The sequence below is a fragment of the Polypterus senegalus genome, chromosome 9 (genome assembly GCF_016835505.1).
Source record: "Polypterus senegalus isolate Bchr_013 chromosome 9, ASM1683550v1, whole genome shotgun sequence".
Classification (NCBI taxonomy): domain Eukaryota; kingdom Metazoa; phylum Chordata; class Cladistia; order Polypteriformes; family Polypteridae; genus Polypterus; species Polypterus senegalus.
In genome coordinates, this window is record NC_053162.1 from 68,882,464 (window position 1) to 68,910,002 (window position 27,539).

At 41.4% G+C, this 27,539-nt stretch overlaps 1 protein-coding gene across 5 annotated transcripts in view; it reads left to right on the forward strand.

Annotated features, from left to right (window-relative positions):
- Positions 1-27,539, forward strand: part of LOC120535385 (adhesion G-protein coupled receptor G5-like) — a 119,982-nt gene that overhangs the window by 52,544 nt on the left and 39,899 nt on the right. For 3 of the 5 annotated variants that reach the window (XM_039763192.1, XM_039763193.1, XM_039763197.1), the window contains one exon: positions 16,628-16,721. In XM_039763192.1, coding sequence (XP_039619126.1) covers positions 16,664-16,721 — 58 coding nt within the window. In that variant the 5' untranslated portion in view covers positions 16,628-16,663. The other 2 variants (XM_039763195.1, XM_039763194.1) reach the window with 2 other exon arrangements.

Sequence of the window (27,539 nt, forward strand, 5' to 3'; positions counted from 1 at the left end):
AAAACAAAGTTGTAAACAATGCATAATGAAAACAAATCATAACAGTAATAGTCAAAGGAATCCTAAACATCCATCCATCCATTACCCAACCCACTATATCCTAACTACAGGGTCACGGGGGTCTGCTGGAGCCAATCCCAGCTAACACAGGGCGCAAGGCAGGAAACAAACCCCAGGCAGGGTGCCAGCCCACCGCAGGGTATCCTAAACAGCAAAATAAAAAAAGCTAATCCAAAAAAAAAATCACTAAAAATTCTGAAATACAAGAGCAGCTTGAATGGAGGTTTTTGCAAAGGCATATAACCATAATTCTACAGTGAAGTGGCTAACAAGCTTTTTTTCATTTCCCTTGCCACTGCCAACTTTGACACTAATAAAATCAACTAGAGGAGAATTGCAGACATAAGAGTGGAAGAGTGGGACTGTTAAAAACCTGCTAAGCTTGCACAGAATACTGTTACATTCATGCTTGGTTAGTACATGAACATGAAAATCACTTCCAAATTCCAGTGTTCTACAATTAAGGGTTAGTTTTACATGAATGTGGTGTAGAAACAGTAATGAATCACAAGTATTCAGGGGAAAACAGAGCAAGGAAAAATACCAGTAATTCCAAGAACTACCTAAAAACAGTCAGAACTGTGGTCAGTATACTGGCAGGATTTGGGGAATCAAAAGAAGCACAAATTCTGGTGAAAACCAAAATATAATACCATAAATCAAAATCAAAGTAATGGAGCAGAACATCATAGCACTAAATTATTCTTCTAAGTGATTTTTAGATTCTTCTTCTCTTTAAAATGCACAAGTAATTAGAAACGGATCTGATGCTTAGACGTTAGGTATAGTGCATTGGCATCTTAAATAAGCAATGTTGTGTATTGGAGTCCCAGACATAGCAAAAGGGTGTGAGGCCTCTAGAAGGAGCTGCAGAGAAGGTAGGAGGACCTGATTATTCTGTTCCAAAATGAGCTTCTGCTTTCAGAAGCTTAAACTCAAAATCGTGAAATTGTTGAAAAATAGAAATTATCTTTCAAGGAGGTGTCTCATTATTAACTTTAGAGTGGAGTTCAGCATAGAAAATGTGCTATCCCATTGGGACTTTTGTAAAATCTATACTTTAAACCATGTTTTTTGGTTTTAGAATCAAGTTCAGGCATAGAGGAAAGGTGGGAGGCCTCCAGGAGTCAGAAAAAGACCAGCACATATACTGCCTCATCCCAAGGCAACCATTCCCCAACCACCACCTGCAGACTTCAGTTTAAGCTAAGAATAAAGACCATATTAATAATCATGTAAGGGATTATTAGTGCACAAACATGAGTCTGTCTATCCACAGACTAGCTTAAGACCAAGCACAAAAAATGGCTTCTACATTTTTAGGATTACCAGTTCATCACATATGTTATATCTTGCTACTCTTTAGGCATTCCCGCTCATGGGTCAGTTGCAGGGTCAATAGGTAGAAACCATGGCTCTCATTAGGTAGAAACCATGGCTCACTAACGTTTCCCCCCTTGCCTAGTATATATCCTGGCGGTGGAGCAGTAACTCAATAGGGACATCTCCCTGCCACTCCTTGCCTCTGCCCTTAATTGGGTGTTGACCTAAAAACACTTTACTTCTTCCATAGCCCCAACCAGTAGCTTGCTTTCTCCTCCTATTCTTCTAGCTTTCTAGCAGCCCTTCATAATTTTGACCTGGTTAGACCAGCTGCATAGCTGGATAGTTGCTGTGCTGAGAAAATGTCCACATGGTGGATGGTTGCGTTCCAACCATCCTTTTGGAACTCCGCTACCAGATCCGAGTACTTGAATCTTTTTCCACTTGTGTACCACTGAGATCTCTTCCTCCTAAGGTATTGTTCTTTGCAGTTGTCAACCATTTTACAATGTCTGGTGTGAGGGTGGCTGTCATGATCTTGGTTGGAAAAACCAGCTGCCTGCCAAATTCTGAGAAAATTTCCCATGCCTTGTTAGGGAGGAGGATGTTGTTTATATGGCTGCAATCTGTGGCACATTTCCACCTGACATGATGAATGGTAAGTATTTGGGTTTTGCAGCATCTGAAGTGCTATTCATCCCCATCCTGCCACTCTCATGAAAATTAGCCTTGGCCTGGTTAAGCCATGAATAAACAAGTCTCTGTGTGAGCACAACCTTGCATCCTGAAAGAATGTTTTGGAGCATTGCATTGATGTTATTACAGACAGCACTGTTGTCTTCACTTCCAAACCACCAGGAGAGGTTCCAGGGGTATGGTAGGTCATTGTAGGTTGCCCTTATAAAGAAGATGAGCCATGCTAGTGGGGTTTCCAGATTCTAAACCCTCTGATTATGGTGGTTTCCGACAGAGTCTGGGCCTCCAAGTGGCCTTGGCACACTGCTTTCACTAGGTAGCTGGCTTGTTCTGCTGACCTCCTCCATGATCATGGCCTTCCTTTTCTTCCTCATGGCTTTGGACCAACAATGCACAGGCTTTCCTCAACCCAGCTCTGTATGACTGACCTGCTCTCTTCGTAGGACCTCTTGTCATTCTGTAATTTTATTTTGTTGATATTATCAAGCACTTTCACATGTATAGGCGCTGAATCTGAAACATGAAAACAGCAACTAAGCTAAATAAGGTTATGCATAATTTGTGTATTATGTTGCATATATTATAAACACGAGGAAATATAACATCGATTACTTAATTCATTTTAACATCTGAATTATCTTGCTGTTATTGAAAGCCAAAAATTCTACATCTGACAGCAAACACATTAGAACATTAGAATACTCTAGACAAGAACAGGCCATTCAGCCCAACAAACCTCGCCAGTCCTATCCACGTATTTCTTCTAAAAAAACATCAAGTCGAGATTTGAAAGTCCCTAACGTCTTACTGTCTACCACACTACTTGGTAGCTTATTCCAAGTGTCTATCGTTCTTTGTGTAAAGAAAAAGTTCCTAATGTTATTGCGAACTTTACCCTTAAAAGTTTCCAACTGTGTCCCCGTGTTCTTGATGAACTCATTTTAAAATAACAGTCTCGATCCACTGTACTAATTCGCTTCATAATTTTAAACACTTCAGTCATGTCACCTCTTAATCTTCTTTTGCTTAAACTTTAAAGGCTCAGCTTTTTTAATCTTTCCTCATAATTCAACCTCTGTAGCCCTGAAATCAGCCTAGTCGCTCTTCTCTGGACCTTTTCTGTGCTGCTATGTCCTTTTTGTAGCCTGGAGACCAAAACTGCACACAGTACTCCAGATGAGGCCTCACCAGTGCATTATAAAGGTTGAGCAGAAACTCCTTGGACTTGTACTCCACAGATCGTGCTGTATACAACAATAACAACATTTATTTATATAGCACATTTTCATACAATAAAATGTAGCTCAAAGTGCTTAACAAAATGAAGAATAGAAAAATAAAAGACACAGTAAGAAAACAAAATAAGTCAACATTAATTAACATAGAATAAGTAAGGTCCGATGGCCAGGGTGGACAGAAAAAACAACAAAAAAACTCCAGACAGCTGGAGAAAAAAAATTTAATCTGCAGGGATTCCAGACCATGAGACCGCCCAGTCCTCTCTGGGCATTCTACCTAACATAAATGAAGCAGTCCTCTTTGTATTTAGGGTTCTCACGGAAAGATTTGATGATGATGGTCATATAACCTAACATTCTGTTAGCCTTCTTAAGGGCTTCTGAACACCGTCTGGAAGTCAATAGCTTAGAGTCCACTATGACTCCTAAATCCTTCTCATAAGGTCTACTCTCAATTTTCCGACCTCCCATTGTGTATTCAAACCTAACATTTTTACTTCTTATGTGTAATACTTTACATTTACTGCATGCAATACATAAAGCAACACTGCTAGTGAGTCAAAATACAGTGCACAGAGTGTTTCTTCTTGTAGTTACAGAGCTTGATATTCTCTTATGCAGTTTCTAAAAGCAAAGCAAGCATAATTAGCCTGTTTGAAATCAGTGAAAACCCCAACTTTTTGATGCAAATCACTCTTTTTAATACAAATCTGAATAAAGCATTCCCAATACTAAACTGAAACCAAACCTTCATATAACAGTCCTGTTTCTAGCATTTACACAGCAAGCACTGTGTGTGTAAGTTCCGCCATGACATGTCATTTTTTAACCCGCTTAATCCAAGCCAGGGTCACTTGGGTGGCTGGGTGGGCTCTATGTACACAAATCTTTGTAAAATGTTCAATCATACATACATAGTCTGTACAAATCAAACCTGATACATTCAATAAAAAATCTAAATAAACACCGAAGTGTAAAAATAATTATGGGAGACTTTACTGAGAACATACAGTGAACATCCCATGAGAAGCATTATCTAAAGGAAAAATAGATATTTGCCTTGAAAGGTTTCTATTCAGTCTTCCTAAATTGTATATGTTGTAATATCTTGATGGCAAACATAAAGCACTATATGATAACAGCACTACTTACAAAAAACACAACTATAACCCTTGAAGACAGTCCCATTAATGGACTCTCCCAGTGTCACAACACGACCCCACTCAGTTTTGAGATGTGAACTGGTAGCTTTGTGATCATAATCTAGGCCACTTTCCAGTTAGATTTCACTGCTTATCTGAAATCATGAAGGTCATTAAATGCTGCTTATCTGAAAATACGCCTCCTTTTCTGAGGTAAAGCTTCCTGAAGGGACCCATTATAGATTTAGCTAATGATTACACTTCCTCTTGAATTTTCAGTTAATCAATTACTTTCTAAAAAGGTTGCACAATTCTACACATGTGTTATGAGGACCCTGGGCATCTAGGGTGTGGACAGCTCCATATTCAACCTGCCTAATTATATTTAATCTTGTGTGAAAAATGAAAGTGAGCATTGTGACCCACTAGGAATTGCTTAGGGGTGATTTGTTTAGCTTTCCTGAGCAGCAACTCTCTCTCTCAGTCTGGCTGAATGCTCTCAGTTACATTCATTTATGATTGTGAAAAAACTGCATCTATGACATGAACGGCTTTGAGTGTGTGTGTATACAGTATATGTAGCCTACTACAGGAAAAGCTTAGAACTGACCATGGATCTGCTTATTTAATTGGACGTGATTCCTACATGACAGATTACTCATCTTTAACTCAGCAATGTCAATAACAAACATCATAGTGTCACATAGTTAAGGAATTAATATGGTGTATTAAGTCATGCAAATTATGTCATCAGTTCATACTAGCACTTACTTTTATATATGAATGAAATACCAAAGTGGAGCACAGTGCAAACTAAATGAGCGATAAACTGGTTACCCTAAGTATAGTGGGGAATTCACATTCTACAGCTGCGCAACACTAACTATGTATGGCATTCCAGGAAAAACAATCTTTACTTTAGCCAGACAAGCAAAGTCACTTTCAACAGCTTCCAGAACTGAGAACGTTCAAGGGGTCTGAAGGATTACAAGACCTAATAGGGCCTGTCTATAGCAAATAAGCCTGACAACATCCATGGGCTGTGTGTGAAAGGGATGTCAACTTCTAGTCCTGAATGAGTCTAAGCACACTGAAGGAGTCCACAACCTGCTGGTGTGTTATCTGCCCAAAGGGCCTGGCAGCATCCCAGGAAACAGTGCATGTCTAAAAGTAAGGCTATTTCAGTTCCATTTTTTGTATTCGTTATTATGTATACACTGATTTTACCTGACATTTCATTTCAGGTTTAGTTACAAGTTAGGCCATTTACTTTGGCAGTACTAAACATTTAAAAAAATTGGATCAAGTACTTCACATACCATATGAAGGGAGGTAACTCAAACAACTTAACTTGCTAGACATTTACTCAATAAGTACGTGTGCAGTTTCTCTCATTTTGCGTTTGATTGAACGAGGTGACCAGACAGCAGCATTCCACAGAGACAATTTTAAAGTTTTTTGGGCAACATAACTTGGCTGATTTTTTTTCAGCACGCTAAACTTTTCAAACTCTTCATAGACTGCTTTCCTTTAATTGAGTCAAGTACACATCACTGTTTCACTCAAAGTACTCAAGACAGGACCCTCCCATTTCTTTGCTGTTTGTTCTTATTCAACGACATGTTCTGTCTAGGCAGTTAACAACTGTATAAGTCATATATTGCATAGCCATTTCATGGATAAAGGCGGCACAGTCAACAGTAATGTCCCATTATGGACCAGGCTGACATGAGCAAATAGCTTCAGTTACATTACTCTGTGGCACTGTTTTGTAATATAATTATCGATTTGTATGTAATAACATGAAACTTGTATGCATTACAGAACACACTTGAAAATGTATTTATTAAACTTGCACATTTATTTAAACTATTCATCTACAATGTATTCATTCAAATGTTAATTGATTAATTCAAGTATTCATTAATCAGACTGAACAGATATTTTCAATGTTGCCCAGGACTATATTTTAAAAGAAACTGCAGAGACATCTTAATTGCATACTTTTTTAAACACAGTAATATATTCAACTAGATTTTAAAAAATAATTCAAAGTTTATTTAAAAGTGATACAAAGTATAATTCTCTATTTTAATCAGAATCTAAAAGCAGTGTCAAAAACTGACAACAGGCCTGAAATGTATCTCATTTTTTAACAAATAATGTTGTACATCCACCCAGTTATTCACGATTGAATCTGCCTAATTAACCAAAGCCTAACCCGGCAGATTACTAAAGTCCAACTCTGATAAAAACTAGTTCTGAAAAATTACAAAAACACAAAAGAAGAAAATGCGACTAAAAGATAACACAGAACCGCCATCAAAAGCATGAAGCCATTTTCAAAAAAAGCTAACAAAATGGCTGAGCTTGCCAAACACAGAATACAATGGGTCAGGTACAATGTTAAATACTGTTTTGGGCTCCATTTCATAATTAAACAACATACACAGTGTATTTTATTTGAGTCAACGGCAGCTCTTTGTGTTTCTCTTAAGATTTCATGTAAGAAAAGACATTTATCGAAACAATAAACCCTATTGATTTTCTGAACTAAAAAAACATTTAGATTCAAAAATGTCTCTTAAATGTGGAGCCAGCAAAAAAGAAGTAAATTGTGCATAAGACGAGTAGAAACTCTACTAAAAATGTTATTTGATGTAAACTTTAGTATTAGATTAGTTTAGTTCCTCCCCAACACTATGCGACTCTTCAATTCTACCGGGGGTAAACTTTAACATTATACAAGATAATAGACTGTTACACCTGCCTCACACTCTCCACCTTGCATTTTTTAACTTGCACTGCATTTTTATCACTCTTTAATTAATATTGTTTTTATTGTTTTTATCAGTATGCTGCTGCTGCTGGAGTATGTGAATTTCCAAGTTGGGGATTAATAAAGTATCTATCTATCTATCTATCTATCTATCTATCTATCTATCTATCTATCTATCTATCTATCTATCTATCTATCTATCTATCTATCTATCTATCTATCTAATACTAAAGTTTATATTAAATGACAAGCTGGAATTGTGTTTTTTTTACAATGCAAAGTAAACCAAGCAGTGATTCTACTACTGCTCCTGGCTGCATCACTTCATGACTATTGAAAATGAACTTGATTTCATAAATGATCTGAATAAATTAGATTACAGGTTTGAAATCAATTATTTTATTTAAAAAAAAACAATAATATCAGCAAAATATGAAACATTCTAGCTACTATAGATAAAGTAATAATTCCTGATGCTGGGCAATCACAGTAAACACCTCAAACCTGGTAAGATTCATGGACTAGATGTTAAATAAGATGTAAAACCACATTAGAATTTGAGGTCCGGTTAGTTCACTTTTTTCAGATGCTGGAAAGAAGATATCAGCAGATAATAACATACTCCCTGATCTTTGGTGAAACCTGAGTGCCTATGAAAAATAGTCCAATGAAGTTTATTACATATATTGAGCATCAACAGATTCAAAAACATACATTTAGCTCTGATAGATAGATAGATAGATAGATAGATAGATAGATAGATAGATAGATAGATAGATAGATAGATAGATAGATAGATAGATAGATAGATAGATAGATAGATAGATAGATAGTGTGGAGGCTGGCCCGGACACAGGCAGGCAGACATGTTCATGTCACCCACAAACACGTTTATTTACACTATTACAGTATATACAGTCACAAAGTGCCATACAAACCCCACAAGTCCCCAAAGTCCTGGCCACACAATGCCTTCACTCTCCTCTTCAGGGTGCCCCCTTGCCTCCTCCAGCAAGCTCAGTCCACTCCGCTCCTGACTCTTGCCCTGATTGAAAGGAGGCGGCCCCTTTTATCCACACCCAGATGTGCTCCAGGTGCTTCCTGGCAACCTCCCATTGACACGCCCCCATGTGGCGGAAGTGCCAGCTGTATCCCCGGAAGCACTCCGGGTGTCCCTGCTCCTCTTCCCCCCAGCACTTCCTGGTGTGCCAGAAGTGCTGAGGTCCAGAGCTCCAAAGGCATGGGGGCGCCCCCTGACAGTGACCACGGGCCCCTACAGGGTGGAGCTTCTAAGCTCTGTACCCATGGCCCCCAAAGGAACCAGGGTGGTCGTGGTCTGGGGAAAACGCAAGCCCTCCTCCGGTCCTCCTGGGCGTCCCGGTCAGGTCGCCACCCCAGCCACCTCTGATAATAGATAGATAGATAGATAGATAGATAGATAGATAGATAGATAGATAGATAGATAGATAGATAGATAGATAGATAGATAGATAGATAGATAGATAGATAGATAGATAGATAGATAGATAGATACTTCATTAATCCCAAGAAGAAATTCACATAATCCAGCAGCAGCATATTGATACAAAAAACAATATTAAATTAAAGAGTCCAGGTATAACAGACAATAACTTTGTATAATGTTAACATTTACCCCCCACCCCCCCTGGGTGGAATTGAAGAGTCATACTAGTTAAGATAATCTGACATATTTCATAATACCACTATAACATTCACAAACCCATCTAATCCAATTCAAGTTTGCTGTTTTATTTTACATATTAAAAGGCTTGTTCCTGGAGACTGCAGACCTTTTGGTGCAAACAATTATGCCAGTTTAGGAAGCTGTGGATGTCCTGTTAGAAACGCTAAACAATATCTTTTTTAACATCAAATCAAATCAACATCTGGTTTGTACATTTTAGCACTACTCTGGATGCCGCTCCAGGGTTGGCTCCTTCCTTGCACGTAATGTAAGGTTCTGATAGGTTCTGACTCACAACAATGAACTGTACAAAATGGGTACAGGAAATAGATGTAATGTAGATCACTACATGTGGTGATGAAAAATTTGATAGAACAATGTAGAAATTTAGAAGTTATTCTGGGATTGTAAACTTTTTTTAATTGTAATCAGCAAGGTTTAACTCTGCTGTGTCAATATGACAATTTGAAATAACAAGGTGATGTAAAACAGGCAGGCGACATGGTGGCGCAGTGGGTAGTGCTGCTACTGCCTCTCAGTTAGGAGACCTGGGTTCACTTCCCTGGTTATCCCTGTGTTCTCCCCGTGTCTCTGTGAGTTTCCTCCGGGTGCTCTGGTTTCCTCCCACAGTCCAAAGACATACATATATCTAAATTGTCCTCTGTGTGTGTTTGTTTCCTGCCTTGTGCCCTGTGTTGGCTGGGATTGGCTCCAGCTGTCCCCCGTGACCCTGTAGTTAGGATATAGCGGGTTGGATAATGAATGGATGGATGTAATACAGGTGAGGCAACTGTGTCATAGCATATAAGGAGCCTCCAAAAAAGGCCTAGTCCTTCAAGAGCAAGGATGAGTTGAGGCACCTCAATTTGTCAACAGATATGTCAACATAATCTAGCACTTTAAGAGCAACAAACTGGCAAGATTTTAGACATTTTACCTTCTGCAATGCACAATATAATTAAAAGATTGAAGGAATCTGGTCAAATGTGGGTGCATAAAGGACAAGGCCAAAAAACACTTCACAATTTGTGGGACAGACAATGCTGTCTTAAATGTCATGTGTTTCTAATGGATATTATGACACATGCTCGGAAATACTTTCAAAAACCTTTGTCAATCAATAGAGCTAAGGCTTTACTGTATGCAAAGTAGAAGCCATAAATCAACACTGTCCACCATCTCATCATAGATGGAAAGTAGCACAGTGGAATCTTATTTTGTGGTCCGACATGTCAACATGTCAGGCACTGTTGGGAAAAACCTTACATTGTGTTCTCCAGCCTAAAGTCAGTTGCCCACCTGTTTAGACACCAATTATGCAAAAAGACATGTACAAATTCAGAGCAACATATGCTGCATGAAGACGCTGTCTTTTCCAGGGGCGCCCCTGTATTTTCCAGTAGAACAACATCATACCGCATTCTGCCCAGGTTACAAGGGCATGGCTGTGTAAGCAGAGAGCACGGGTACGAGACTGGCCGGCCTGCCTGAGCTGTCTCTGATTAAGAATGTGTGCCACATTATGAAACACAAGTGACACCAGCAAAAACTCCGTACAATTGTACAGCCAACGACCTGCATAATGGATAAGTGGAGGAAGGTTCCAGTTGCTAAACTTAACCAACTTCTATCTTCAGTGCCTAAATTCTTAATATGTGTTATTTAAGTTACACAGTGGTAAATACTCAACTGTCTCAACATTTTGAAGCATGTTTCAACCATCTGGGTTGACGTGAGTGTATATTTTCATAAAAAAAAAAACCAACTATTAAATTCACAAGGTAAAACATCAAATAATGCATTGCTATATTACGGTTTACAATTATGGTGAACAGAGTTTACAAAGTACTCATTTTTGTTTTTATTAGTATTTTTTCATATTGTCCCAATGTTTTTTGAATTGGAGTTGTAACTCACCCAGTCAAATAAATTTCCCTTCTATGCATAATAATGTGTGACTGTGTGTATAATAACAATTCTTTACATTTATATAGCACTTTTCTCACTATGAGTGTGTCCAGCAGTTGGCATACATCATAGTTCAAGTTCACATTTATTATCATTTGTACATAGTGGAATTAAATTCTTATTTGCATATACCCCATAGAACAGTTACAGACAACAATGCAATATAAACAACAGCCAACAAATACAACACCATGCTTTATGTTCTGCAATATATACAAGATAGATAGATAGATAGCTAGATAGATAGATAGATAGATAGATAGATAGATAGATAGATAGATAGATAGATAGATAGATAGATAGATAGATAGATAGATAGATAGATAGATACTTTATTAATCCCAAGGGGCAATTCACATACTCCAGCAGCAGCATACTGATAAAAAAACAAAACAATATTAAATCAAAGAGTGATAAAAATGCTCGTATAACAGACAATAACTTTGTATAATGTTAACGTTTAGGTGGAATTGAAGAGTCGCATAGTGTTAGGAAGGAACGATCTCCTCAGTCTGTCAGTGGAGCAGGACAGTGACAGCAGTCTGTCCCTGAAGCTGCTCCTCTGTCTGGAGATGACACTGTTCAGTTGGATTCAGTGGATTCTCCATGATTGACAGGAGTCTGCTCAGCGCAACGTCGCTCTGCCACGGATGTTAAACTGTCCAGCTCAGTGCCTACAACAGAGCCTGCCTTCCTCAGTATGGAAATATGGGATAATACAGTTTACCTTAAATTTTAAAATGCAGTGCTACCCTTCAGTGTGCAGTGTGGCCTTTTAAGTAAGGAGAATACAGATCCGAATGTAATGTAAATCACACAGGTTTTCGTTATTTGCTCCATGCATTACAGATACACTAGGAAGCTACAAAGGTATTGTAACTACCCATCATCCCTGGAGGGGGCGCCAGACCTTTGCAGGACATTCACTCAGACACATCCTCACAGCCTGGCGCCGCAAGTTCAGAGTAGCTAACTTAACCCAACCTGTCTGTCTTTGGGATGGGTGGGAAGAAAACGAGTGCCAAGAGACTGCGAGGCTGGAGTTGAGCACTTATTCGCATACCCTGTGAAAGCCAGTTACTTATTCAATGCTGAGAGAATGACAGATTGATCATGGCCGGTTTGAGAAAGTTTTGTTAAGTCCATCGTGATGGATGTTGCGCTCGAAAACCTCCTTTTCTGTGATATGCTGGACTGGATTTGTGGTGCATTGAAGACTGAAGGTACGACACGTTAACGGTGTCGACGTCTTTCTTGAATAGCATGAAGGCTGGTCACTTTGAGAAAGCAAGTGTACCGAGAAAGGCAGAAGCAGTTCCCAACGTGGTAGGTGGCGAGACGTTTTCAGTTTTAAATTGTTCATAGTAAATGAGTAGATCTGTGCATAACCGAGTAATACATTCGGAAATGGTACGTTATTTCATAATTACGACAGACTACCTCTAATAACTTAAATTACTTTAAAAACGAATTATTTGAACGAATAATTTCTGTAAAACGTATTCCTAAAGAGGATATCTGATTAATCATTGCACTGGGAGCTCCCCTTATTCATGCCATACCTTCAAATATTTATTCTGAATATCATATTTTAATCAACTAATTTATTTAGGTAGCGTTATGTATATGCATATACACCGAATATACTAATATTTCTATGCATAGATTTAAATTGGCAAATGTATAAATTATCGATGAAATGGCAGCAAACAGGAACTAAGCCTAAAAGTCGTACGGGGATATAAATCTCAGCACTGAAAGCGTTGTAGACTTGAACTGAAGACTTGAACTCATTATCAGGTTGTTAAAATTTTGTATCAATTTCCAAAATATTTTTAAGTTTTTAAATTTTGAACTCAAAGCTGATACCAGTATTTCAAAATACAGTATGAAAACTACTGTATATTTAGAATTTTGTCTGTTAGCTTCAAAATTCACAACAAGGAGATCAGTGTTCACATCCCTGCATGGACATTTTCTCCTTGTGTGTTATTTTAATGTATTAAACTAACAATTCACATAACACTGAGTGAACAAAGGCCACCATGTTTAGAAAGCTAGGGCTGCTCTCAAACATAGCTATACACATATTAGTGTGCCATTAAAGGATAAGTTCAGTATTGTTCAAGTCCAAGTTATTTCATCATAAAGTCCACCATGTTCTATAAATTAGAATTAGAAATTAGAGGCGATGGGGCACAAAGCACCACTGGAAAACAGAAGTCTAACATTTACTAAATATGTCCTCTTTTAGTTTCAATAAAAGGAGACATGTCTTCGATGTTTCCAGTGCATATTTGTCACAACAAAATGGATCCAGAAATAAGGATTTTTACCACATATTCTGAATGCTGTTTTTCTCGAGGTAAGCATACGCTTACTGACTTGTGTAAGTCTGCACATAAATACAGAAGTAAATCAAAACAAAGCCCACCACCAGGCACCAAGAGTCTACTGTGATTTAATCTAATTTGGAGAAAACCAATCCTCTGGGGAGTGACATGTACAGTATAAGCTGTGTCACAATGTGTGTGTAATTGCAAGGCATGAATCAATACACAACAACTGTCTTGGCTTGAACAATTAACATATTCAGTACATTTTAAGCCTTTTATTTTCCAGCTATACACGTGTCCCATTAACCCCAGTATAAAATGCCACTTTGGACTAGATATTTTTTTTAATCTATAAAAATCACTGAACGCTGGAACACAATGTGGCATGGCATGTTTGTGAAGAAATAACTTCACCTTTAAAAATGTTGAACTTATCCTTTACAATGCCTCACAGCATTTACTTCAATATTAACATGCTGCAGTGACACGTGAAAAAAGATGTAACTAATAAAATGGCACTATCCTTGTTTTTATTGATAAGCCATATTAACTTTGTTTGCAAAATAAAATCTCAGTTCTTGATAATATTTGTTGGCTTCCCTTAAGGTTTTTTATATTAATGTCAATAATTATTCTTGCCAAATTCTAGACCCCTATTATTGTACGTTTTTCTGAAGCCTTTATCCAAGGCTACTGTATTCGTTACAGTTGTTTACCTCTAGTTTTAAAATCGGAGCCCAGGCTTTTTGAATGTATTGCTTAGGGCCACATAGTGACTTGGTGCCAGGAACATATCAGAGCACACTGTGATTTTAAACCCAGCAGCAGAGATGTCAAACCTGTCACAGAAGCATTGTGTACAAGGCAGAAACCATCCTGGATAAGATGCCAATTCATTGCACAGTACAATCAGATGCAGAAATTAATTTTAGAGATGCCAGTTAACCTAAAAAAAACTTGTGTGCATGTTTATTTGGATGTAGGAGGAAATCAGACAGGCATCCTATAGAAAAGATGCCCAACTGGAACATTAGAACAGTCTAGACGAGAACAGGCCATTCAGCCCAACAAATCCTATCCACCTAATTCTTCCAAATAGTAGTTCTGAAAGTCGCTAAAGTCTTACTGTCCACCACACTATTTGGTAGCTTATTCCAAGTGTCTATCATTCTTTGTGTAAAGAAAATCTTCCTAAAGTTTGTGCCAAACTTACCCTTAACAAGTTTCCAACTGTGTCCACATGTTCTTGACAAACACATTACAAAATAACAGTGTTGATCCACTGTACTAATTCCTTTCATAATTTTAAACACTCCAGTCATGTCACCTCTTAATCTTCTTTTGCTTAAACTAAAATTGTGCACCAGCTCAGGCCATTACACTCTTTCTGCCTTCAGTGATGTCCTAGCATAGCAGCTAGAATATCAAGGCTAAAGGACAGTTTTCTCTCGTATGCCATTAGGCTTGTAAACAGAACCCGTCCACTGCCCTTCCCCTCAGTGTCTGGAGGATGGGAGGCCATCTTGAGGCCATATACCTGCAGCTCTGACATTGAATCATTTATTTATTTGCACGTGCACTCATACTTCTGTTTGTTTTGCATACCTTTTTCACCTAAGTGTTTTCATTTGTTGTTGTGGATTCTTGCCTATTGCTGGATGACTTGTACAATAAGATTTTCATTGTACTGAATACATATGACAATAAAGTTAAAGTTGAAGTTGCTGTCATTGCCGCTCTCCCCACTTGTGTTACAGACTTCACTTTTGCACAGCTTGACCTTTGAGCAGTCAGCTGTCCCAGTAAATATCCTCAGGGCCCCACATCGGGACACAAACTCCCTAAGACATCAGGGTGGTCTTTAGTTCCTAAGGCAGTTGTGGTGCTAGAGATGTGAGTAGAAGAAACAGGTGTTTGCTCTTTAGAAGTGATGGATGTCATGTTGTCTGGCAGAGCCATTTGTCCCCTCTGGTTGTAAGGGGCTAGTTGGTCACAGTGCAGCCCTATTGCCCAATATGCAGCCTTCAGCATGTATAATACCTCAGACAACCAGGGCAAGATGGTTCAGGGTCTACACCAGCTACGGGTTATAATCACACCCAGTTGTCATGGTGTGGTGTTATTCCTTGGGTGCAGCTATTTTAAGACCTTTTCTGCTGGTTACTGGGGGTCTTTTTGTAGTTTTAGCAAGGTCACAGCTGATCTCCAGATTTTGTTGCAGGTCCTGAGCATACTGGCACCCAGATATCTTACTGACATTGAGCTAATGGGGAGCTATAAAGGCCCTGGTCACAGTGGTGCAGAACTTACACACAAACATCATCTTAGCAGACATTAACATCATTTAGTCCTGTCTTGGTGTTTTAGGTAAGCGTGTGTGAAAGGAAATCAGAGCGTATGTGAGTGTTCTAAAATTTTAAACCATCCAATGAACAGTCTATACTTCAAAAAAAGTTCAGAGTAAACACATTGTCCACATTTACATCCCAAGTTCACTTATTGCATCAGTTCATCACAAAATTCTAATAAATATCTACTGAAAATTATGTGAAATAGCTCTGCATGCGTTGTTACTCAGGGATTCCTACCAGTCCTTACCAATTTCATTAATTTGGTAATGAGATCTTCCTTGTACTCCTCACATTTCATGGAATTCACTTGTGAAATGTACTGTTCTATCTTCTAAAAACCTAAACCATCAAAATATACAGGTCAGATTTATACACCATTCATATTTCAACAGGGCCTCACTGCCAGTTCTACCATGATACAATCCAGGGGATCTTTCTCTAATGTGTTTTGGAAGGGCACCCAAGTATTTACACTCACACCGTCAAACTGTTTATCAGCTATACTACCCATCAATATCCTTTGTGAAATAAACAGACTTGACACACTCATAAAAGGTTTGGGGCAGCCACACGTATAATATCCCTGGCTGAAAAACGGTATGAAAATGACACTGATGTGCATAGGTTGAAGTCCACAACTGAACAGGAGGCTTTAAAGGGCAGAACTAGAAGTGACATACAACTCAACACACACCTTAACCTATTGTATTTTATAAGATTACAGTCCTACTGAAACAGGGAGAGAGGATTCTGTTTTTTGTAATTTCAGTTCAGGTCAATTGGTGTAATTACTCTACATGCAGTCAAAATATATTTCTGTGGGAATTCTTATAAGTGCTTTGCCCTCTTAAGTTAAAATATACATTTCAAATTCAATCTTTTGTTTAGTGGCAGAAAAGAAGTGTATAATCTGAGAATGAAGAAAATACGGCAGTTAAATTGTAGTACTTTGCTTACTAGTGTGATGTTCTACTTGTTGAGAATTGTTAATGTCTTATTTAAAGAATAAAATATTTTTTTCTATTTAAGATTGTATGCCCTGACTGATCAGTACACAACTTAAAAATGGTCTTGCTGAATTGGATATGCCCCCTCCTGCTAGTGCTTTTAATCACAAACAAAGGTAAGCTCTATTTTAGATTTGCTGTTTTTCACTTTGCTAAAGCAGAACTAAAATGCTGTGTTCATTGCTGAGTTGCACTTAAATCATAGGTTTCTTTCTGAGCTGCTAATTTTCTCCATCTTGTTGCACAAAAGATTTTATAACTTACAAAGTTGGGGAATCAATGCTTCAAAATTCAACACTTGAAATTCTTGGCAACATTTCTAGATTCTTACCGTAAATGCTTTCTGTGAATGCTTTGATCACAATAACTAAAACTGCCTTTCACGAGAATGTCTGCAGCACTTATGATTCATCCTTCTGTGTGTATTGTGGATGACATAAGGAGGATTATTAAATGAGTCAACGTCCAACTGGTCTGGATGCAGTTTCAGGATATATTTATCGTAGTGCCCAGTTATAAGCTGTTTTTCAATGATATCTTTAATATCCCACTGAGAGACTATGCGTCCCAACATGACTGTCTCAGTGTGTTGAAATGCTTTCAGAGGCTGACATTTTATATTCTGGATAGTATGCACCATCTCCACTTTGCATATCAGCACAATTGATCTGCAAAATATGCAGTATCCATCACACTTCATGGTATCCTGGCATACCTGGATAATAAAAACTGTTATGCCAGAGTCCTGTCTAATAGACTATATCTTATCATTTAGCACTGCTTTACCATTAAAAACTCATCATTACACATAGGGGCCTAGAAGTTAACAGTTCTTCCATTAAAACTGATCATTAGACTTGGGACTTAGTATTAGTGCCACCCTCTGGATTTTGGACTTCCTAACTGAGAGACCCCAGCAATGGCAGATTACCAATGTCAATTCCTTCAGATTAACACATTCACGCCATAGGGTGGTGAGGTGAACCCCTTGCTGTGCTTCTCGTTTACTTATGATTATATGGCTAAAAACACACACACAGAATCCGTCAATAATTTTACTGAGGAAATTACCATCATAAGCCTGATCACAAACAATGATGAGAAGGACTCTGCCTTGTAACACAGTGGCGCCAGCACAACAATCTCTTTCTTCCTTAGTTTCCGGAAAACCAAGAAGATTTCAGGAAGTAGGAGGCAGGCTGCAGTGCCAACTATAACAGAGGAAATTATTTGAAGAGAGTCCACTGCTTTACATTTTGGGTTTACCATCTGTTTCTACCTGAAATGTGCACAGAACATCTCAACTAAAGTCAAGAAGGCTCTTCTTTACTTCCTTAGACCTCCAACGAAAGCTAAATATAGCAACTGTTCAACCTATGACTAGACAGCAGTGCAGATAGTGGTGAATTCAGGACAGAACATTGCTGGCACATAGCTGCATTCTATTCAGAACATTGACAGCATACTCCAATGGCATACAGCATTATTAACACTTCAGCCATCATGCACATTTTTCTCTCTCCTCCAGCCTCTCAAATGTTACCAATAACACTCCAGAGATCATAAAGTTTTTCAGTAGCCACTTGTGCTGACAAATGTCTGATTGTTTTCTTGTATATACTGCTTAATAAATTATGTTTTTTTGTGTGTTGTTGGTAATGTGTTATAGTGACTAGTCTGTGGGAGAGATAATATTCTTAAACCTAGGGTATGGTAATCCAGTTTCCAGGGCAAAGCAGGTAACACTCCTTCTGACTTCAAACTCAAAGAGGGTTTATATATGTCGATTTTTAGGAACTCACAGAGCATTTTCTAGGACTACTTCCATCAGAAAGTCCTGTAGCCTGCCCTGCAGAGCTTACCATGGCAGCCTTAGGTCTTTCTGCATTCTAAATCCCGATCTTTATGAAGGACTAGTCTCTTGGTCTTTAAGAGTGACCATAGAACTCCATGTGAATTGCTGCGGCATGGTTCGGGTAAACAGCTTAGTGACGGTTCTCCACCTCCTTTCTAATAATCTAATGCCTTTAGAGTAAACACTACTGGGGCACATAAAATACTGGGAGATGTGCCTCCCTGTAATAGTTACCCCTAAATACTGAGATATCTGTTGATTCTCTTTGTAATTAGGCAGCTCTCTAATGTAAAACTGTGTTGTCCACCCTCCAAAATCTTACGAGTCATGACCACAGGAAGATTTCAGTTTTGGCTCAGGAGCAACATAACAGGTTATGGGTATTCTTCAAATTCTCCTGGCTGAACTTAGACATTGCCATGAGAAGCCTGAGTTAAATGTGCAGTAAAGACAGGATAGAGCTGTTTATTACAAGCAATTGTCACAAGAACGAGACATGGACAGATAAAGAGTTGGGGCAGCCACCCGTATATTGTGGTATCCTGGCTGCAAAGTCGTTTTTCTTGTAAAAATACAGAGCACTGAAGTGCATACAACCGAGTCCAAAACAAGACTGAGGAAACAAAGGAAAGGGGCAGGTTTTAAAGGGGAGACAGGAAGTGAGGTCGTATGGATCTGGCACGTGGTCTTCCACCATTGGCTCGTAGCCGGAGGTGACATCAGAGGGACTGGAGCTGGTGTGGCCGAGTTCCATTGGCTCAGTCCCGGAAGTGATGTCAGGAGATCCAGGTGAAATCCCCGGGGATGGTCTACAGGCAAGGAGAAAAGAGTCAGTGCACTCTGCCACACCCCGCATGCCTCCAACTGCCTTCACTCAAGCCCTTTAGCTGCCTCCCATGCGCACGCAGTGTGACAAGGCCCCCCCCTTAGCCCAGACCCGACGGGTCGGGCGACCTAACCGAGAGGTCGTGAACCCGAGAAGGGCATCAGCGCTGGCGGAGAGCGCCGACGCGAACGAGCGAAAACTTGTACGGCTGCAGGTCAAGAAACCACCGGGTGACCCGCTGGATTCACTCCTTGTGGAGGGCCATCCACTGTAGGGGTGCATGGTCCGTGACAAGGGTGAATTCCCGGCCCAACAGGTAGTACCTCAGCTGAGTAATCGCCCATTTAATCGCCAGAGCCTCCCTCTCCACCGCAGCATACCTGGTCTCCCGTCCAACAGTTTCCGCTCAGGAACATGATGGGGTGCTCCACACCATCGACGCTTTGGCTCAGCACGGCGCCCAGGCCTGTGTCCGCGTCCGCCTGGAGGATGAAAGGCAAAGAAAAGTTAGGTGCCATCAAAACAGGTGTGGACGTAAGGGCCTGCTTTAAGTCACCAAATGCAGCCTGTTTTTCAGTCCATGCCACAATGTTCGGGCCCTCTTCTTTGTTAAATCAGTCAAGGGCGCCGCTCTCCAAAACCGGGTACAAACCGGCGGTAGTACCCGCTAAGCCGAAAGGCTTGGACCTGCCGCTTGGTTCATGGACGGGCCATTTCAGAATGGCATCAATTTTGGAGCACTGTGGCCTTACGGTACCCACCCACCAGGTAGCCTAAATATTTGGCCTCGCTTAATCCAAGAAGCATTTCCTGGGATTAATCCGAGCCCGCCTCACCAAGTGTCCGTAATACCGCTTGGACATGCTGTAGGTGTTCCTTCCATGTGCTGGAATAGATGACCACGCCATCCAGGTAGGCAGCACTGTATGAGTTATGAGGTCAAGCACTTTGTCCACCAGACGCTGAAAGGTTGCTGGAGCCCCGTAACCCAAATGGAAGGACACGATACTGCCAGTGTCCGCTAGGGGTACTAAACGCGTTTTACCTTCGGAGTCCGTTAAAGGAACCTGCCAGTACCCTTTCGTCATGTCAAGTGTGGTCAGGTATTGAGCCTGTCCAAGCCTCTCGAGGAGGTCGCCCACGCGTGGCATTGGATAAGCATCAAATTGGGAGACTTGATTGCCGACGGAAGTCATTGCAGAACCTCCAACTTCCGCCAGGCTTACCGACGAGCACAATGGGGCTGGACCAGGGACTATAACTTTCCTCAATCACACCTAGCTCCAGCATGCGCTTGATCTCAAGCTCCACTTCAGCCTTTTTTGCCTCGGGAAGACGATACGGGCGTTCTCGGACAACAACCCCGGGCTCTGTCACGATGTTGTGCTCAATCAGAGAGGTCCTTCCGGGTTCTCACTGACTACCTCCAACGGTCCGGATAACTGTTTCCAGCTCCTGCCGCTGTCTGGGACTTAAGTCCGTGCCGGTTAAGGTCGTGTGTGAGCGAAGAGTGAGCGGGCTGGCCGGAGGAGGGATCGGGTCCCTGTCCTTCCACGGTTTCAGCAGGTTCACATGATAAACCCGCTCCTTTGGCCGACATTGGGTTGACTCACCAAATAGTCACCAGTCCCTTCCTCTCCTTAACTTCGGAGGGGCCCTGCCAGTGGGCAAGCAATTTAGAGTGGGAGGTAGGCACTAGGACCATGACCCGATCTCCCAGGCGGAACTCCCAAGAGACGTGCGCGGTTGTAGTACCGGCCTGTGCTGCTTGAGCTCCTCCATGTGACTTTTAAGGACAGGCGAATCTTTCCAAATCTATCGCAGAACTGCGCGATATACTCCAGTATGTTTGTGGAGGGAAGAGCCTCCTCTTCCCAGCCTTCTTTCAAAATATCTAATATGCCCCGAGGTTGTCGCCTGCACAGTAGTTCAAAAGGGGAGAACCCCGTGGAGGCTTGTGGGACTTCCCGATAGGCAAAAAGGACGAGGGGGAGGAGCTGATCCCAGTTCCTTCCATCCTCGCTGACCACCTTACGCAGCATTTGCTTGAGAGTTTGATTAAACCTCTCTACTAATCCGCCGGTTTGAGGATGATACACCGAGGTCTTTAAATGCTTTATTTTCAGTAATCTGGCAGTCTCCTTGAACGCTTCCGAGGTGAAGGGGTCCCCTGGTCTGTCAAGACTTCTTTGGGGATCCCCACGCGCCAATACCCCTAGTAATTCCCGCGATGGCTTTAGAGGTAGCTGAGCGCAACGGAACAGCTTCGGGTATCGTAGCGTAATCCACGAGGACTAAAATGTACTTGTGTCCTCGGCTGAGGGCTCCAGGGTCCCACCAGGTCGACCCGATTCTGTGGAAGGGAACGTCAATCAGTGGAATAGGAACGAGAGGAGCACGGTCCCTCCTAGGAATTTGTCGCAGTTGACACTCCGGCAGGAAGCGCAAAAGCGGCTAACCTCCTCATTAATTCCTGGCCAGTAGAAACGGAGCTTGATCCGCTCCAGAGTTTTTTCGGTGCCCAGGTGGCCACCTAGGAGGTGGGCGTGTGCTAGCTCGCAGACCTGCCGCCGGAAGGTACGCTGCACCAGCAGCAGCCTCGCCTCCTGCCCGCCATGCATTGCTACACGGTAAAGGAGGTCATTATCTAGCACAAAGTAGGGGCCCTGTGGCATCGACTGATTAGTGCGCTGGCCATTGACAAGGACCACTGCATTTTTTACAAACTTCAGGGAGTCATCATTCCATTGCTCCCTCCTAAAAGAAGCCGGCGCTTTTAAATTGGAACCGCAACACGGAGAGAGGGTCAGCGCCGACCTCAATGGGCGTGGTTTCTTCCCGCCCGCCGCGCTGGTGGATGACGGTTAGCCCGCGACGCCCGGAGTTGCCACGCCAGTCAGGGCGACCGCTTCTCTCTCTGCCGGCTGATTACACGGCGTGGAGGCAGCTTGAGACGGGTTATCTCCGCCCATAACGAGGCCCAAATTAACCCCGGAGTGGTATGTGTCTCACCGCTTTGATTTTAGACCAGTCCGCCCTAGTATCACCGGGTGTGGAGGATCAGGTAGGACCGCTACGGTGAGTTTACGAACTGACCCTCCGTAACTGATGACACAAGCGGCGGACCTGTACCAGCGGATGTCTCCGTGGACACAGGTTATACCGGTCTTAAATTTTAGCCACTGTTGCGGTTGCACAAAGCGGCGGGCAACAATGGAAATGTTGCTGCCGGAGTCGAACAAACCTGTGGTCTTGTGTCCGCTGGCGATCACCACGCCAGTATGTGGGACCGCCAACGGATTAGCAGAGCACACCAACCCTCCTCGCCTCCACCTGCATTCCTCCTTGCCCCAAGCGGTTTGCGCCCGCACCGCTGGACGCCTGCAGCTCCGGATTGTACAGGGAGGGGCTAGGTCTTGGAACGCACTCGCTGGGTTTGACATGAGGACGGTTCTGCTCCCCAGAGTGTGAGGCCGCCTCTGCGTCTCCATAAGCTCTATGAGCTCAGACATGTTCTTAAACTGCCGCCCCAAACCGGCTGGGTGAAGCCACGGGGAAGCGCTTCCAGGAGCAGATAGCAAGCTACCTGCTCTATTATTTGGTAGGGCGTGTTTTCAAATGGCCGTAGCCAATGCCCTACCATTGCCCATAAGGACCAGGCTTGTCTGTTGGTCGGCCGCTCAGGGTCCAACCTCCATTTTTTTATTTTATTCACCTGCCAGTCTGGGGCACCCCTAGGTGGTAAATGGGGCTTTGGTTTCGAGGGAGGCAGGCACTCTCCCCAGAGAGCATACTGAGTCCCTTTGCCTCCCTCCAGGGCAGCCCATTCTGTGAGCCCCACCCGCACACTCCCTGGCCTCTCCAGATGGCCTAGTTATGAGTGCTGGGAGCGGAGCCCGCACCGGGTCACGCCGGACCGCGGGGCACCCTCCCGCCTGAAGACTCGGCCCCGGTACGCTCCCACCTGGGTATATTGCAGGTCCTGTCCCCTTCTCCTCTGGGACTTCTCCATCCTGCCGGCTACGCCACTGTCACAAGAACGAGACATGGACAGATAAAGAGTTGGGGCAGCCACCCGTATATTGTGGTATCCTGGCTGCAAAGTCGTTTTTCTTGTAAAAATACAGAGCACTGAAGTGCATACAACCGAGTCCAAAACAAGACTGAGGAAACAAAGGAAAGGGGCAGGTTTTAAAGGGGAGACAGGAAGTGAGGTCGATGGATCTGGCACGTGGTCTTCCACCATTGGCTCAGTAGCCGGAGGTGACATCAGAGGGACTGGAGCTGGTGTGGCCGAGTTCCATTGGCTCAGTCCCGGAAGTGATGTCAGGAGATCCAGGTGAAATCCCCCGGGGATGGTCTACAGGCAAGGAGAAAAGAGTCAGTGCACTCTGCCACACCCCGGCATGCCTCCGAACTGCCTTCACTCAAGCCCTTTAGCTGCCTCCGATGCGCACGTGTGTGACACAATATATAGTGTAATAGATTGCATTGATTAAATTATTTTATTGACCACTGACTGCCTAATACGTTTGTTTTAATTAGTATGTCTGCTGCAGGATGCTTAATTAACCAGCGAGTGAAAGATCACAATTATACATTCTAGTACAAAACTTTTTTTTTTATTTCAGAAGGGAACATTAAAGTCCTAAATACCACATTACCCAGTTAAAAACACTATCAGGTTTCCCCAGTTTCTCAGGCTGCTTGTCAATTCAATTATAATAATAGTCAATAAGATGCTGCAGATGTTCTACCAGACGGTTGTGGCGAGTGCCCTCTTCTACGCGGTGGTGTGCTGGGGAGGCAGCATAAAGAAGAGGGACGCCTCACACCTGGACAAACTGGTGAGGAAGGCAGGCTGTATTGTAGGTATGGAGCTGGACAGTTTGACATCCGTGGCAGAGCGACGGGCGCTGAGCAGGCTCTTGTCAATCATGGAGAGTCCACTGCATCCATTGAACAGGATCATCTCCAGACAGAGGAGCAGCTTCAGCGACAGACTGAGGAGATCGCTCCTCCCCCACACTATGCGACTCTTCAATTCCACCCGGGGAGTAAACGTTAACATTACACAAAATTATTGTCTGTCTCTTATACTTTCATTGTTATCACTCTTTAATTTGCTCCACTGACAGACTGAGGAGATCGTTCCTTCCTAACACTATGCGACTCTTCAATTCCACCTAAACGTTAACGTTATACAAAGTTATTGTCTGTTATACGAGCATTTTTATCACTCTTTGACTTAATATTGTTTTGTTTTTTTATCAGTATGCTACTGCTGGAGCATGTGAATTTCCCCTTCGGATTAATAAAGTATCTATCTATCTATCTATCTATCTATCTATCTATCTATCTATCTATCTATCTATCTATCTATCTATTATATAGTGCCTTTCATATCTATCTATCTATCTATCTATCTATCTATCTATCTATCTATCTATCTATCTATCTATCTATCTATCTATCTATCCATCCTAATTCCTGCCTATGTACCAAAGCAGTATTTTATTATCCGGTCTGTATTTTCTTTTTTAGAGTACATTTAAGTTGTGTAAAAACAATAGTGCCATTTGCTTTCACTTTTAAAGGTATTGAATAAAACTGGAAATAGCCACCATGCTACCTGCACTTCAGAAGAGGTTATCCACTTGAAGCTAAGAATGTTCAGGGTAGGCCAATAACTGGATGAGTGATCATCTAGGAAAAGCTTGGATTACTGCTGGAAGAGGTGTTGGTGAGGCCAACAGGGGTCGCTTACCCTGTGGTCTGAACATGGATTCCAGTGGTGTGATGGGGACACTGTGCTGTAAACACAGAGCCATCCTTCAGATGAGACTTAAGCTGAGATCCTGATTCTCCGTGGTCATAAAAGATCCCTAGGTGTCCTTCATAAAAAGCAGGGTGTATTCTGATGTCCAAGCTAAATTTGTCCTCCTAATAATCCCGTCTCTAATTGCCTTTCACTTTCTCACCACTTCACCACCTAATAGCTAATGTGTGGTGAGCGTATTGGTTCAAAAATGACTGCTGTCACATTATACAGGTGGATGAAGTGGCTCCCCAGTCACTATGAAAAGTGCTTTGAGTAGTGAGAAAAGCACTATGTAAATGTAAAGACTTATTATTAAATAATTTATGTCTCTTGACAACACCATTGTTATTTACAACAGATGTTCACATTTCCATGATAAATGTATTCATGGATGCACTTCCTGGTTATCCGAGATAATGGATGGAACCTCAAAATTTTTATTATGTGTATTTATTTAGTGATCTTTTGGGAAACAACTTCATTGCTTTGAATTTCATACTACATGTCTTGGTTTCGGATTTTGGGTTTTACTGCAGATCACTCTTATATTTTTGTTTCAAACTTGGCTAGGTTTCTTTGTTTACATCTCATCTTGAAGTCTCTTAATTTTTTCAAAATCTGCCACTTTGTTTCATGGCGGAAAGCTGTCTGTTCTGTGAGGCCATTGTAAGCTCAAATCCAATCAGTTGTGCTGTTGGAGGTACTTCCTCACACAAAACAAACACCCCTAGCCAGGCATATTTATTTATTTAGTGTTGCTCTGAAGTGAACTGGTTTTGGAGTTCCATTTTACGAGTAGTCCCAAGACAAGATCACTTGAAGGGGTGAGTCAGTACATCTCTGTCGATGCCCTCACCCCAGCTAACTGGTATAGTCTGTTATTGGTATAGTATCTATTCTGATGATAAACTCTCATGTAAACTCTCTCAGCCTGTCTAATCACTGTGCATGAATTTATCAGCCACATTCAGGTCTGCATGGTTTATGCAAACTCTGCTCAAACTGGTTATTATATCTGCAGGTTTTAAGAGGCAGAGTTACAAATATCGACATCATGTACAGTACAATGAGGTATGCAGTGTTCTCATTCCTCACACAACTGTGTTAAACAGTAAACTCTCTCGTTTGTTTGGCCTGGGAATTCTGAATATGTTTCAGTGGGCTCCTAATTACATTTAACAATGCCTTTTTGACTCGTTCATTGTGACATTATGAAATGTGAGTATGCAAAATCAAGAGTTTTAGACACTTAGTCAATTAACTTCTTGACATTTATGTCGCAAAGAAATCTCCAATGCTTCATCTAAAATGATTGTAAAGAAGATGAGTTTATGGCTTAGCTTTTGGAGGGGTTTCTCCTTTGCCTGTGACCGGCACAGTTAATTAAATGTCTTCTACTTTACTTTTAATTCCATCGTAATTATGTAAATTGAGATTCTTTCCAATTCAACCCTTCCCATAATACAGGTCTTGCAATACAAGATGCATATAAAGTACAAAAAGATTTAAAGTTATTCCTGTGCTGAAAATGAAAGAAGGTTAAAGACATAACTTTTTGGCTGTATGGCCTTCATCAGGTGTGCAGATGTACAGTAAATGTAAGAACAAGAATAGTAACATATTTGAGGTGAAGGAGGAAACAATGCCAGGGCAGATGAAGGGAGAAGAGGTGAAAGTAGCTGCCATTAGAAAAGATAAAGGGAGAAATGAAAAAGTTAGTTGGTCATTAAGAACTGAAAAAATACATCTTCATATATACGGATGCTTTTTAATCTCTCCCGTCATCTTCTCTAATGGCAGCATTTTCATACCTACTGTACTGTCAACTCTTTCATCTGCCCTGGCTTTCTACCCTCCTTCCTCTCCAATGCATGTTACTTATTCTTTCCTTTTCAGTTGTGCATTGTGTCTTGAACCCCTAATTTTCAGCATGGATATAACCTTTACATTTTTTTTCATTGCTGGAGCATGCTGATGCAGCCCTGCACTGATTACATATAAAGTGTGTCTCTTATCGGATGTTCTAAATTGTTGCACATTTGTCTTAGAGATTGTGGTCTGATCTGTTTGTGTGAAAATGAGAAAGGCATGTGGTATGATTAAAGAACTCGGTCATCTTGCACAACATCTTTTTTCACTCTTCTCTTCTGGCAAATGGCACAAGACCATTGGCATTCACACCAGTAATTTCAGGGATAGCTTCTACCCAAATGTCATAAGGTTGCTGGCCACGTCATTCATAAGAATTCAAATATTGTATCCTAACAGTGTACATAACAATACTTACGAACGGTTATATATATTGTAAAAGCCTGGCTACAGACAGACACACAGACGCAGAATGTCCAGAACACGCACTTTTATTTAATTAAACTGTCCTGCACACAATACCATGCTCCAATATCCAACTTCGCTTAATTCTTTCTTCTGCC